General features: G+C 46.8%; 1 protein-coding gene across 2 annotated transcripts in view; it reads left to right on the top strand.

The window, feature by feature from the left end:
- The window catches only part of USP48 (ubiquitin specific peptidase 48), a 59,699-nt gene that overhangs the window by 28,386 nt on the left and 17,071 nt on the right, over nt 1-14,242 (top strand). For both annotated transcript variants that reach the window (XM_067567003.1, XM_067567002.1), the window contains 2 exons: nt 12,489-12,613; nt 12,797-12,919. In XM_067567003.1, the coding sequence (XP_067423104.1) occupies nt 12,489-12,613; nt 12,797-12,919 (248 nt within the window). The remainder of the gene's footprint in view (nt 1-12,488; nt 12,614-12,796; nt 12,920-14,242) is intronic.

Genomic DNA, 14,242 nt, shown 5'->3' with positions numbered 1-14,242 from the left:
ATTTTAAAATTTTCGATCAGATTGTTCAGGAATTCTTGCTTTGTTTTCATCAAAATTTCATCTGTAGCTACAACACACAATGTTACGTCTGTTTGAAAGATTTAAAAATTTCCCTGAAAGATGCACACTTTTTCAAACAGATCTCCATCACTGGTTGTGTGGTCTTGGAGCTGAAACTTGAGGGAATTCAAGTAACCAGTAATATTGCATAGAGAAGCTACCTGTGACATACAGGGGACATCATTCATAAATTCCAGGAACTCGCAAGCCTTGTTGGTTCTGTGGTTTGAAAGAAATTGTATTCTTTCTTTTTGAAGCGCACAAAACATAACCAGCAAACATCATGCTGCAGCAGGTCACTTTATTCGGCTGAAACATCTTGTAAAAGAGCTTTAAAAAGATGATGAAGCAAGCTAGAAGTTGAATGTATGTAGTTCACTAATCTCATCACAGCTACCCATTGCTTTTCCTCATGTCGCCTGATAACTTAGTGCACAGAACAGTCTGGTGAATGATGCAGTAAAGTGTATTTAATGAAGGGTGTGTTGCTGCCAAACATGAAGCAAAGCTCTGCCGTGGAGGGATCTTTGTCTGTAACAAGCAAGTTTACTTTCTGCAGATCTAAACCATTTTTTCCAAGAGCCTTTCACCTTTTCAGAAATGATCTCCTGTGGTGTAGGTTTTTAATGATGGTAAGCACAAAAATTCTTCCTTGAAAATTTCATCGTCATAAACCCTAACAAACAACAATAGCTGGGCAGCGTCACTTAAATTGCTTTGATTCATCCACTGCAAGAGATGTGTATTTGTCTTTTTTTTTAAATCAGAAAGCACTGCTGACAAACAGTCCTCGTAAATTATCTCCACTCTTTTGCACTTCTGTGAAATGAGACAGGAGAACTTCTTCATAAAGTTCACAGTGTCATCCTTGCTTTTATCTCCGGCACAAAGCTCCTCCAGCATTTCCAGCGTGCATTCCTTCACAAACTCGGCATCCAGGAAAGACTTTTTAACTAGTACCAATATTATCCGAAGAGAAGCAGCTGTTGCTTTTCCTGTACTGTTGCTGATGTTGTAAGAATGACATTTGACATGTGATATGAAGACTTCAGATTTTCAATTTTATCACATCTTTCAACATTGCCAAGAGAATGGGCCTCGTTGAAGTTACTGTGTTTTGATTCAAAGTAGCACCTCACATTGATGACCTTACATGCGGAAACAGTGGTTTGACATATTAAAAACTAAAGTTTTGTGTTTAAATGAGCTGGTGTAATAAAAAGAAAATCCGCTGTCCAGTTTGGATTAAAAGCTCGGTTTTCACTGTCGATTTTGCAACATACTTACTCCCACACACATTCATTTTTGGCTCCATTTCCATCACTAATGGAAAAAATGGTCAGCATCCTAGCTCAGTCGTGGCTGATGCTATTGTGAGAACTTAAGATCCAGTAAGCAATGCTTAATTTGTGCCATGGCTTGCCGGGGCTGAGCCCTGGCACATCTAGTCTTAGTAGTTCATAGTCCTGGCACATCTGGGCTTCTTCGAGTGCTTGCTCATGTCCTTTCCACTATAGGTGTTTGCACGCCTCCATGCACGGCTTCCGGAACTTTTTTCCCCTTAGCATATCCCGTAGGGCTGGCTCCGGCACCCCCTGGAGCCCCGTGCACGTCACAGTATATGAGGTGCTGCCGGCCCTATGCCTCCTCAGTTCCTTCTTTCCACCTGTGACGGTTACTAGAACTGCCTGGGCTTGCACTGCAAGCACTTAATTCCCCATGTTTTGAACTTTAAGTAATGATTTTTGTCTTAGTTAGTTAGTTAGCTTAATAACTGTTAGTGGTAGTTAGAGACCTTGAGGTAGTTTAGCTGAGACTTTAGTTCAGCTGAGACTTTAGCTGAGTGGATATGCTCCGATCTCATGGCTTCAAGCCATGTGCTTCCAGCAGGAAGGCTTTCCTGCTAAGTGACCCCCACTGCCAGAAGCGCAGTAAGGAAACTCTTGTAAGGAGATGAACGGAACTGCAAGGCTTTCAGACCTCCAGAAAATCCACCTGAAAGCCTCACTCATGGAGCCCCCAACTGGTTCTGAACCAACCCACTGCAGTACCCAGCGTGCCGCCGGTGCAGAGGGCACCGTCAGCACCAACCCAACTCGGCACCACGAATAGACGGAATCAGCACTCGGCGCGTGGATACTCCCCCGCACCATATAAGCAGGTGGGGTGGAGCTCTGATCTGTACCCAGGTTGGATCACGGAGACCCGCTGTCTAAGCCAGCGTCTCCAGCCAGCGAGCCTTCCCCGACTCTTGGGAGTGGGGAAGCCCCTCGGCACCTACCGGCACCGTCGAACTCTGAGGCTGTCGGGCGGCAAGAGCCTTGTTTGCCTTGCATACGCCACCGCTGCCCATACCTCCACGAAAGAGAAGGGGCTGGTGTTATGGGGGAAGCCTGTGTTGGGACCCCCTAAATGGCTCAGGAGATCCCTGGTACGGGGAGGAAGATCTCCTGCAGATCGGTTTCCTAGGGTAGAGCAGAAACGCTCCCCTAGAAGTTATCTCAGGTCGCGGTCATTGGACTGACCTGCATCAAGGCAGAGAGCGAAGTCACCCGTTTGACACCGGTCTCGACCCCCCGGCACCGTGTGAGGTCCATCCCACCACTCCAGCCGCGGAGAGTTCGCCCACAATGACATGGCCCTGATCCTGGTCACCGGAGACAGTCTCAGTACTGAGGAATTCACCAGGCGGGGCCGAACCCAGTTGCCCAAGACAAACTCGGCACCGAGGAGTTCGCCCCCCGCACCGAAGCAGTGCTGAACCTGGATGCTGGAGACATCCTCGGCACAGAGGATTTGCCCTGCACCAAGGCTGCGCCAAACTCAGTGGCCAGAGACAGACTTGGCACTGAGGAGTTCGCCCTGCACCGAGGCCGGGCAGAACCTGGTCGCCTGAGTTTGACTCGGCGCCGAGATGCATGCAGAGCACAAAGTCCTCGGTACTGGGATGATGCTCGGGTCAGCCCAACTCGCCAAAGTGTTGTCCGTACGCCAGCTCTGGCCCCGGCACCCACATCGAACCTGGTAGTCAAGGTCGTCGACGTCGAGGGGATGCTCTCTGGAGCGACGGTACTACACAGTGAGAGCCTTTGGGGCAGCCCCACCGTGGTCTTTTGACAGTGTCTCAATGTCCCTTTGGGTATGTAGTAGCTGGGGGAGCCACTACCAATGAAAGGTGCCAGAGCTCCAGGCGCATGTAGCCCCGGATGGTCTCAGAGGCAGTGGTCATCCCAATGGCTGTATGGCGGCCTATGGGGTTTCACGGGGGGGAGAACCACAATCCATCAACCCCTCGGGGATGCAGTCAGTGCCTCAGATACAAGGAAAGGGCCACCATTTGCCCTCGGACGATGACTCGACCCCATGGGCAGGGACTCCTGTGGGGGACCGCCTGTCGACGGGCAGAGGTGCTGCGGCCTGCAGAACCCTCCCCCCCTTCTCCTCCTCGACGGTTGAAGCACGCTTCCGAACCCTGGTTGATTCTAGGGCACACTGGGAACTGCTCAAGAGGTGGCTTCCACCTTGGGGCAGGAGGCGAAGGAGCAAAAGGGGCTCAGACAATCTTTAATGGGCTAGAGGTTGGCCACCACAGTGTGGGTAGCCCTCCTTGTCTAAAAAGGGGCAGTCAAGATAGTGAGGGTCTCGTGGCAAACCTCCTCCTCCATAACCCGATACCTACATGAGCCGAGAAGAGTATTACACTCCAGCCAAGGGGTTTGAATACTTGTTCACCACCCCACCCCAAGTCCCTGGTGGTGGTTGCTGCCAACCACAGGGATAGGCAGGGCAGCCGGGCTCTACTCCAGAAAACAAGGGCGATTGCAAGCCAAACTTGTTTGGAGGAAAATTTTATTCAATAGCACTACCAGCAAGTAGAAGGTGAGTCCTTGGGGGACTCGATGAGCCATTTTGCTGAGGCTCTGCCCGGTAGCAGGCGCTGAACTTGTATACCATTGCAGGAGATGGTACCATGGGAGCTAGATCAGCGCTTCAGGCATCCTCAGTTGCTGCTGATTCGCTGGGCAGAGCCATACCCCCCGCCATTGGCATGCTTAGAGGTTAGTGGCTGCAATCCCAGGCTGTCCCAAAGACCCAGCAGCCCATCCAGGGCCCTCTCTTGGACGAGTCAGCCTTGTCTTCGGTTCAGATGGATGCGAAGCTGCATGGTAGGAAGGACTTCAAGACCACGCTCTGTTCCCTGGGCCGCTACACGCCACAGACCTTTAGGTGTCATGCAGGTCCCCATGGACAGCAGCAGCAGAGCTCTCAGCCACGGCTATCTTGCGACCTACGGACAATGGGACAGAGTCAAGGGGTCTAGAAGACACCATCTGCCCTGAGTGGCTCCTTAGGCCCTCAGTAAGGGTCATCTCGGCGATAGGGCAATCGGAAAAGGCCCTTTCTGCTAGTGCATGCAGGGGCAGCGTCCTAGCCTCTACCCTCCTTCCGGTTTGTGTGGGCCAGGATGCCTGCAGGCCACTGGGTCCTTGATATAGTTTGGCGGGCTAGGCCCCCTGGTCACTCCCTCTCCTCCCCCGCGGCCACATGTCAGCTTCCCCTTCCTCCTTCAGTGTCAATTCCACATCCAAGAGGTTGAGGCCGCCTCAGCCCGGAGCAGTGCAAAAGGTCCCTCAGGGCAGGACGAAAGGGTCCTACTCCAGGTACTTCCTTGCCCCCGAGAAAAGGGAATTTAAGGACTATCAGACTTTTGTCGTCTCACAAATACTACAAGGGACGCAAGTCTCACATGGTTTCGCCAGCTACAGTATTGGATACAAGTGCGTGGTATGCCGCCCTGGATGTCAGGGACGCATATCTTCAGTGCTTCCTTCACCTCGTAGTGGTTGGCTCCCTCTAATGCTTTACGGCTTTACCTTATGGCCTGTTCTCATTCCTGAGGGTGTTTACTGAAGGCCTGGCAGTGGTAGCTGCGCATGTGAGGCAAAAGGGGGTGCAAGATTTTGCCCATGCCTGGATGATCGGATAATCAGAGGCAGGTCCAGGTCCCAAGTCCAGAGCAGGGCGAGCCAGTCAGGCACCACTTGCGGCTGGTGGGTCCTGCCCGTAAGCAAACAAGAGTTCACGTTGACTCAGGTGCAGCCTATGGAATGCATCAACATGACCGGTTGCTTCCTGGGTCAGGCCTCCTTGCTCCAGTTGCACTGTGAGGCAGGATTCCTCAGGATGGCTCACCTGCACAAATGCCCTACGACAACAGCCAAACGTTGCTGACAGCTGGTAGGTCACAGGATGGCCTGCACCTATGTGGTGAGGTTAGCTACCCTGACGCTTAGGCTGCTTCAGCCTTGGTGTACAGTCCAAGCAGGTAACTTCTGCACTGGGAGGCTACAGTCCCCTCTCCTCCCCTCCCCCTCCCTAGACTGGTGGACAACTCCTCAGGATGTGTGAAGCAGCGTTCTGTTCATGGAGCAGGCTCCTCCAGTTACCCTGGTATCAGCCACCTCGGGCAGAGGGTAAAGTGCCGTATCAGCGCTGACCTCGGCTCACAAAGTGTCTGGCCAAGGGAGGAGAGGCATCGACACACCAATGTAAAAATCTGCGAAACGCTTGCAGGGCTTGTAGAATGTCCCTCCGCTTTATCGAGGGCAGGGCAGTACAGGTGCTGACAGACAGTACAGCGACCATGTACTATATCGACAGGCGGGGGGAGCCCATTCATCAGCCTCATGAAGGGAAGCTATCGGTCCTTAGGACCTGGCAGTGATCACCTCCCAGGGGTGAGGAACGTCAAGGCAGACCGTGTCAAGGGGTCGCTCTTCCTCACCACGAGGGGTCACTGCGCTCACTAAGGGTGTCTACGACCGTCTGGATTGGGGGTTTTTCCCCAAAGGTTGTCTGTCTGTATCAGACTGCAGCACGAGATGTCCGCAGTGCTGCTCTCTCCGTGGTCAAGGGGCGGGAGCGATCGCCAACACTGTCCGTCTGTAGTGGTCAGAGAGCTTCATATTCACTTTCCCGTCTTTCCCCTCCTGCATACAGTCCTGCTAAAGATGAGGAGGGGTTAAACAGATGCCATCTTGATTATTCTGGCCTGGCCACGCCACGCGGGTTCAGCATGCTGCTGGATTTCTCGATCGCCTGCCTCGGGAGCCTCCAAGACAGCATGATCCCAGGATCATGGTCACCGGCGGTGCCCAGACCTGGACCCTCAACACCTTAGGGAGTGGTGGATCAGTGTCCGAGAGACGAAAAGCGAGCCGCTCAGAGCAAGTCCACTGAGTCCTGCTGGGTAGCAAGAAGCCCTCCACGCAGGTCGTGTACTGGGTTAAGTGGAAGTGGCTGTTGCCTGCCGGGAGGAGTCCTGGGGTATTCCGTCCAGCCTCTCGCCAGTGCAGGCAATCTGGGAAATACTTGCCACAGTTAAAGCTCCAGGGACTGACTGACTGGACTCCCTGAAGGCCCACCTAGCAGCCGTATCAGCCTTCCATCAGTCGCTGGAGGGGGGATCGCAGTTCTCCCACTGATGTTGGTTAGATTCCTGAAGAGGGTGGGAAGCGACCCTGGGATCTCAACCTGGAATCTCGACCTGGTCCTTCCTGGCCCACAAGGACCCCCCCCGGAACTCCTGGCGTCATGCCCTCTACTCCTGCCTTCTGGGAAGATGGCCTTCCTGAGGGTGTTTACCTTGGCAAGGAAGGTCTCCAGGATCAGGGCTCTGACCTCAGAGCTCCCCTCCCTCATACTGTATTCTATAAAGATATGGTTCAGATGAGGACACACCAGGCCTTCCGGCCCAAGGTGATTTCCCAGTTTCATTGTGACCAACATATATTCTCCCTATGTTTCCCCAAACCACCCAGTTCTGAGGAGAAGAGAAGGCGGCACTCATTTAAAAATGTGAGAGGGTCCCTGGCTTCTACATCAGGTGTACAAGACCGTTCCAAATAACGAATCAGCTCTTCGTTGCAGCAGCCAACCAGATGAAAGGCTCACCAGTCTCCGCCTAGCGGATTTTCCTTGTGAATAACTTCCTGCGTCATGTTTGGCTACGAGCAGGTGAAGGTGCCGCTTCCGGGCACCACCACAGCTCACTCAACAGAGCTCAAGCTCCATCTACAGCCTTCCTAGAGCCCTCCAGAGCAGATGCCAGGCTGTCAGTATATACCTTCACGTCCCACCATGCTTCTGTCCAATGGGTGCGGGAAGACGCGGGCTCCAGCAGAGCTGCGCTGCAGGCAGCTCACCGCTAACTCTGGCACACCTCCAAGGTGTACTGCTTGTTAGTCACCTGTAGTGGAATGGACATGAGCAAGCACTCAAAGAAGAAAACAAGGTTACTGCTGTTCTTTGAGATGTGTTGCTCATGTCCATTCCACAACCCACCCCCCGTCCCCGCCACTGCAGTTGGCAGAAAGAAGGGACTGAGGGGGCATAGGGCCGGCAGCACCTCATATACTGTGGCATGTGTGCAGGACTCCAGGGGCGCCGGAGCCAGCCCTACAGGATCTGCTAAGGGGAAAAAAGTTCGGTAGCCATGCATGGAGGCGTGCACACACCTATAGTGGAATGGACATGAGCAACACATCTCGAAGGACATCAGTTACTGGTAAGTAACCTTGTTTTCTGGCCAGCGGCCACCACTCTCTGGCCAACCAGTTCTGAAGGCAGTGCAACCACCAGCAGCAGTGCAGAAGTAAGGGTGGCATGACCCTTATTTTGCCATCCTTTTGTGCTGCTGCTGCTGGTGCTGCTGCCTTTAGAGTTGGGCGCCAATCCTCCAGTTTGTTTAGGTCACTCTGTATCCTATCCCTACCTTCCAGGGTATCTACCACTCCCCCCAGCTTAGTGTCATCTGCAAACTTGCTGAGGGTGCAATCTACCCCATCCTCCAGACCATTAATAAAGATGTTGAACAAAACCAGCCCCAGGACTGACCCCTGGGGCACTCCGCTTGTGACCGGTTGCCAGCTAGACATGGAGCCATTGATCACTACTCGTTGAGCCCTATGCTCTAGCCAGTTTTCTATCCATTTTATAGTCTATTCGTCCAACCCATACTTCTTTAACTTGCTGATAAGAATACTGAGAGACCGTATCAAAAGCTTTGCTAAAGTCAAAGTATATCACATCCACTGCCTTCCCTACATCCACAGAGCCAGTCACCTCACCATAGAAAGCAATCAGGTTGGTCAGGTTGGTCACCTACTACAGGATAGATCCAACAAAGAAAACAACAGAGCACCATTGGCCATCACCTACAGCCCCCAGCTAAAATCTCTCCAACACATCATTAAGGATCTACAACCTATCCTAGCAGGTGATCCCTCACTCGCTCAAGCTGTGGGAGGCAGGCCTATCCTTGCTTACAGACAGTCCCCCAACCTGAAGCAAATACTCACCAGCAACCGTACACCACACAACAAGAACACTAACCCAGGAACCTATCCTGCAACAAACCCCGTTGCCAATTCTGCCCGCACATCGACTCTAGTGACACTATCACAGGTCCTAACCACATCAGCCATACCATCAGGAGCTCATTCACATGCACATCTACTAATGTAATATATGCCATCATGTGCCAGTAATGCCCCTCTGCCATGTACATTGGCCAAACCGGACTGTCACTACGCAAAAGAATAAATGGACACAAATCAGACATAAAAAATGGTAACATCCATAAACCAGTCGGAGAGCACTTCAATCTCCCAGGACACTCTGTAGCTGACTTGAAAGTTGCCATACTTCTACAAAAAAAACTTCAAAAACAGACTTCAGCGAGAAACTGCAGAGCTGGAACTTATATGCAAACTTGACACAATCAGACTGGGTCTGAACAGGGACTTGGCATGGTTATCTCATTACGAGAAGTAATTGTCACTGTTCACACATTCTCACCTCCTAATCAATGGTTGTGAATAGGCCTCATCTACTCTAACTGATTTGACTTTGTTAGCACTTGCCCTCCCCATTGTTGTTCTTACCCTTGGATGTATATAGATACCTCCTATCTGTGATTTCCATTTCATGCATCTGATGAAGTGGGTTGCAGTCCACGAAAACTTATGCCTGCAAAAATTTGTTAGTCTTTAGGTGCTACAAGACTCTTGTTGTTTTTGCCAATAAGTTGTTTACTAAGGAAGTCCTGGGCAATGTTAGGCAGCCCATCACTGTTCATGAATTTCATTATAATAATCAGTCATGATTATTTGTGGTAGAGTATCCATTCCCTTCTCTCTTGTATGTTAAGAAAAGAAAAACTCTCTTAATGTGAGACGATGTAGTTGGGCACTGACAACTGTGAAAGTGCAGGATAAAAATACTTCCCATCAGTAAGTGTTTAGGTGTCCTCGACATAAGGATTATAATCCAATTGCATTGGGTATTTGGAGACCTGTTCTGTATGTTACAAGCCTAACAGATGCTGCACTCCATTAAGTGATGGCTAGTTAGATGCATCCTCCACAACACACGTTTTCAAATCTCCTTTTTTATGTGGAATGTTTATGTAAACTGTAACTGCTCCATTTTGGAGGCATAATCATAATATAATTGTAGCAATTAGGCATTATCATCAGGTCTGTTTGGGACAATTAATGGCTGTGAGACAAGCAGGTGTGCACTACTGTCAGTTGATGTGAATTAACAATGCAAGCCCACCACCAAAATGAATAAGAGATGCACGCTTTTGGATTAATAAAACTGCATTCTCAAATAGAATGTTTAAAATGTCATTTTTAACCTTTTTCCATCAGTGTTTTGCATTGTAATTGACAGTCCCACAAGGATAATGCCACTATATAAAACTGCAGAGCAGAATGATGAAATGCCATAAAAATAAGCATTTTGAAAATATTTCCCAGCAAATTACTAGTTTCATTATAAATGGATCTGTGACTTTAGTCCACATAAAAAATAAATGAAATTACATATTGGGGCCATCAAAAGTTCAGGTTTCATTATCCAGAGAGAACCTCAGATTGCTCCTGTAAAATGCCCTTTTCACCTTATGCATTCATAATTTTCCACTGAATTAAGTGTATCAGTTAATCTGTAATAGATTCTTAATTTTGCAGTGGAGGAAACTACTGCCTTAATAGTGCTTTCTGCAAAGCCCAGTGCTTGATTTGTTAGGTCTGGCTTGTGTCCAAATATATCATGAGTTTTTGCCTTATGAACTCCCACTACCATCTTCTTACGTGCATATGTCAGGAACTTTTTTTCATCTCTTAATTCAAAGGATTGTTATAATTTCTCCCTCTTCAGTAGTTCCCTGACCCTGTTGAGTATCTTTTATCTGATTACCAAGTTAGGCCATCTTTGATGTTCATGCCCAGAATCTACTTCTGAATAGGGAGAGATAATGAGAAGGGACAGTGGTCAGGGTCTTTGCCTTCCAGATGGTACAGCATTTATACATTCTGATCTCATTTTCCACCTCACTATAGCTTATTGGTCTGTTTTCATTAATCACTTGATGTCAGAGCAATCACTTGCACAGTCTTATTTTCATGTCCCTGATGGTTTCTGAAAATCATCCCAGTCCTGTTTTCTCCATATAGTGAACCTAAGTTGTTAATTGGTCAAATTTTGAACTGTTTCATTAAATGCTATTTTAAAACAACCAGTCTGACCTTTATTTATTGTAGTAAAGCCAATGGAGTATTGCTATTTTTCTTTTGGGGAATTGGCAGGAGTTCAGACTTTGTCAGAATGATAGATGACAGGTCAGTGGCATTGATGAGTGGTTCTAATACTAAAAAAATTCAGCCGTGGAGTTTCCCCAGTGTTGAGGTTTGTTTTTTTTCTGTATCTTGTGGCTAACTAGAACCCATTTCATGCTGGGGTAGACTATAGAAAGTGAGAGAAAAGAAACTTTAAATAGTTCTTAGCTAGCCTCTACTTCCTCAAGTACAGCAATTTTTCAAGTTTTTTTTCCCCACTGTTGGTTAATACCCACTTTAAAGATTGAGCATCATTCTTCATCATGTCAGTGTTTTGTTGTTTACTGTTTGACATTCACTACTTTACCCTCTGTATTGAAATTATTCTCATTTTGTTATGCATTGGCATTACCATTGTTACCACACCTTGTAGCACCATCTAGCTTTTGACTCAGCAGCCGCAATTATAGTGGGGGCTCAGTCATATTGTTCCTTTTCCCTTCACAAGTATAAGTTAAGCAAAAATTATGGCTTGTTCAGTCTGTCAACAATGAAGTAGCATATATATATGAAATATTTTGTTTTCCCACCACATTGAGTCTTCTGCACACATCTGGTGCCTGTATTGCAGGACAGGGACCTTTCTGTGGCATAGCTGTTACCAGAATAACTCCCATAAATCCTTTCTGTTAATTCATTCTTACTGATTGTCAGTTCTCTTTTCTTTATCTGTCAATTTCCTGAAAAATAGTTCACGATAAATGATAATATGTAAGTAATTGGTATTATATTTGAATAATATTTGGTACGCCTCAATTCATATATTCTATCACATACAATTAATTCCACCCAGCTGGATGTAATAAGGCACTCTTGATCAAAGGATTCAAGTGATGGGGGTATACTATAAGTGGCATTCAGCTTTCTGTGCGCAGTTTTGTGCAGTTTGCTTTTTTCCATGATGGGCATTATGGAAAGAGGAATCTGCTATGTTTAATTATGGGTCCTGAGCTTCACACTCAAAGCGATTGCTATAGATTGTTTTAAACAATAATATTTTCAGAATGTTAGTTGTAAAATGTACGAGGAGAACATTTTAGACAGAATTTTGAGTATCTGAAATTAGGCACCTAAAGCCATATTTAGGCAAATAAATCATAGTAATCTTATTTTTCAGAGGTATGTAGCACACACAGCTTCCATTTTAAGTCAATAAAAGTTGTGGGGTTCTTAATGTCTTTGAAAATCAAGCCACTTTTTTAGGTACCTAATTCTAGGCACCCACAAATAGCCCTTGTCTGTGTGTGTTTGTAGCCTCTCTCCTGGTGCTATTCTTGCCCTTGATTTCTCTTCTTGGTCTTCCAAGCATTTTTGTTTTTCCTTTCCTTTGGTTATCTTTGGATCTGATGCTTAGGCACATGGTTTTATAAATCCAAAGGGCAAACATGGTAGATTTAAGATTAGTCTGTTTTTAAAATGTGAATGCTGTATTTAAGAATGTATTGGTTTAGCTTTTAAAATAATTAGCTATAGCTGTTAAAACACTGTTGCTGTGAGTAAGCACTAAAATCCTACCTCCAGGAGGAAACATAATCCTTTATGGGGTGGAAATAGAGGCTGAAGGTGACTCTTCTGTATAAATTGCTATTTCTTTATTCTAGTGCTGACATAAGTGTCAGGTTATAAGGGTATAAACATCGACTGCTGTATTCAGACAAGTCATCTCTTAAATCTATTTCGTGTTGTGAAACTTTTGCTGAGCATGTGCAGAATAAAAATGTGCTCTTGGCTTTCTCCATGCAGGTGACCTATGCATATCAGAAAATGAAAGGAGGGTTGTTTCTAAAGAAGCCTGGAAAAAGCTCAAGCAGTATTTTCCAAAGGCTCCAGAATTTCCAAATAGCAAAGAGTGCTGTTCCCAGTGCAAGGTATCTGAAGATCTGATGATTTTGTAAGCCTTTTGACAATTCATGTATGGTGGCATCCTGAGCTTTAATGTTGACATTAACCTGGCTTAAAATGTAAAGGAGAAAAAAAATCTGCTTTTGCGTTTTTAGTAGTACTTTTGAAAACAAACACACATGGCCAAAACAACTCTTTGTTTCACACAGATTCTGGAAAGAGAAGGGGAGGAAAATGAAGCCTTGCATAAGATGATGGCAAGTGAGCAGAAGACTGCTCTCCAGAACCTGTTTCAAGACAAATGCAGACCATGTCTTGGTGGCTGGCCTCAGGTACAAAGACTAGGAAAAAGTTCTGAGTATCTACCAGATCTTGGAAAAGGGTATTACTGTACTCTTGCATTTGACAATAGAATGTCAGTTTCTGATGTATCAAAGAGGAAGTTGCATGTGTAATCCTTGAGCAAAATATTAGATATGTTTTAAAGCTTATTGAAAAGTTACTTACAAATCCTTTAAGCACTGACTTGGATACTCTTTTTGGATAAAGAATTCCAGGGTACTTTTTTGACTGGCATTTATAGAAGTGTGTATCTTACAAAAGAATGTCCTTTAAAATGAAAAAGAATAGCAAATACCAGTTAAAGTAAATTTCCTCAGGCATCTTCTGTGTATCTTAGGTATTTGTCTGGCCCTGTTACCACAATATCTGAGCACCTCACAAACTGGAATGCATTTATTCTCACAATACCTTTGCGAGGTTGAGCGGGGCTGTTATCCCCATTGTATAGATGGGGAACTGAATCTCTGCCTAAGTGATGTGCTCAGGGTCTCACAAGGTGTCTGTAGTAGAGAAAGGAATTGAATCTGGATCTCCTGAGTCCTAAGTGGACACCCTAGTCATTGGACCATCCTCGCAGCATTTATTGCATGGTGGTTGATATTCTGTCAGAGAGAAATTAGTGAATTTTCCTCCTCTCAGTTCTTCTGGATACTCCCACTTCTCAGCTTGGAATTGACACAGTTTTCCTTTCCATCCAAGTGTCACTTGAACATCAGTAAACCTCTTTCAGCGTAATCTTGAATCTCAGCTAGTTACTGAATATGGCCTCACCTGTGTCTCCAGGTCTCCTGCCTGGTTCTTATCCCTTACCTTTTGCTCCCACATCCACTCCTCCTTGAACATGCCTGCTTTCTCCAGATGATCTTGTCAAGCATCCCGGTCATTTGTCACAGTAGCCCAGCTATTCCTGCTGCACCTCTTCCCCCTCCTGTAACCATCCCTTTTTCCTCCAGCGAAACTTGTATGTGGCTCTAGCTTTCCAGAGAGGAGCTGTTTATGGATGACTGGATGGGGAAAAGCTGCTTTGAAAAGTTACGTGCTGGAAAGGTCTTTGGGGCCATATGTGGGAGCAGGCTAGAACAGCCCTGCTGGGGGAAGAGATGAGAGCAGAAATGGCAGCCCACAATCAGTACTTTTTTTGCCTTTTAGTTCTTTCATTCAAAAGAGAATCTGTTTCCACTGTTCTTGTTTTGCAAGGTGAGTCTTAAATGTACCAAAGAAAAGAATTCCCTTTTATCAACCAATTGCAAGTACAGTTGTTACCTCACTGGTTTGCTCTTAAATGTTAAGGTTATCACCCTGTCATTTGCTTT

The sequence above is a fragment of the Emydura macquarii genome, unplaced genomic scaffold, assembly GCF_026122565.2.
Source record: "Emydura macquarii macquarii isolate MOO-44397 ecotype Brisbane River unplaced genomic scaffold, CSIRO-AGI_Emac_v2 contig_2768, whole genome shotgun sequence".
Classification (NCBI taxonomy): domain Eukaryota; kingdom Metazoa; phylum Chordata; order Testudines; family Chelidae; genus Emydura; species Emydura macquarii.
The sequence above is the reverse complement of the archived record's forward strand: the minus strand, read 5'-3'. Positions and strand labels throughout refer to the sequence as shown.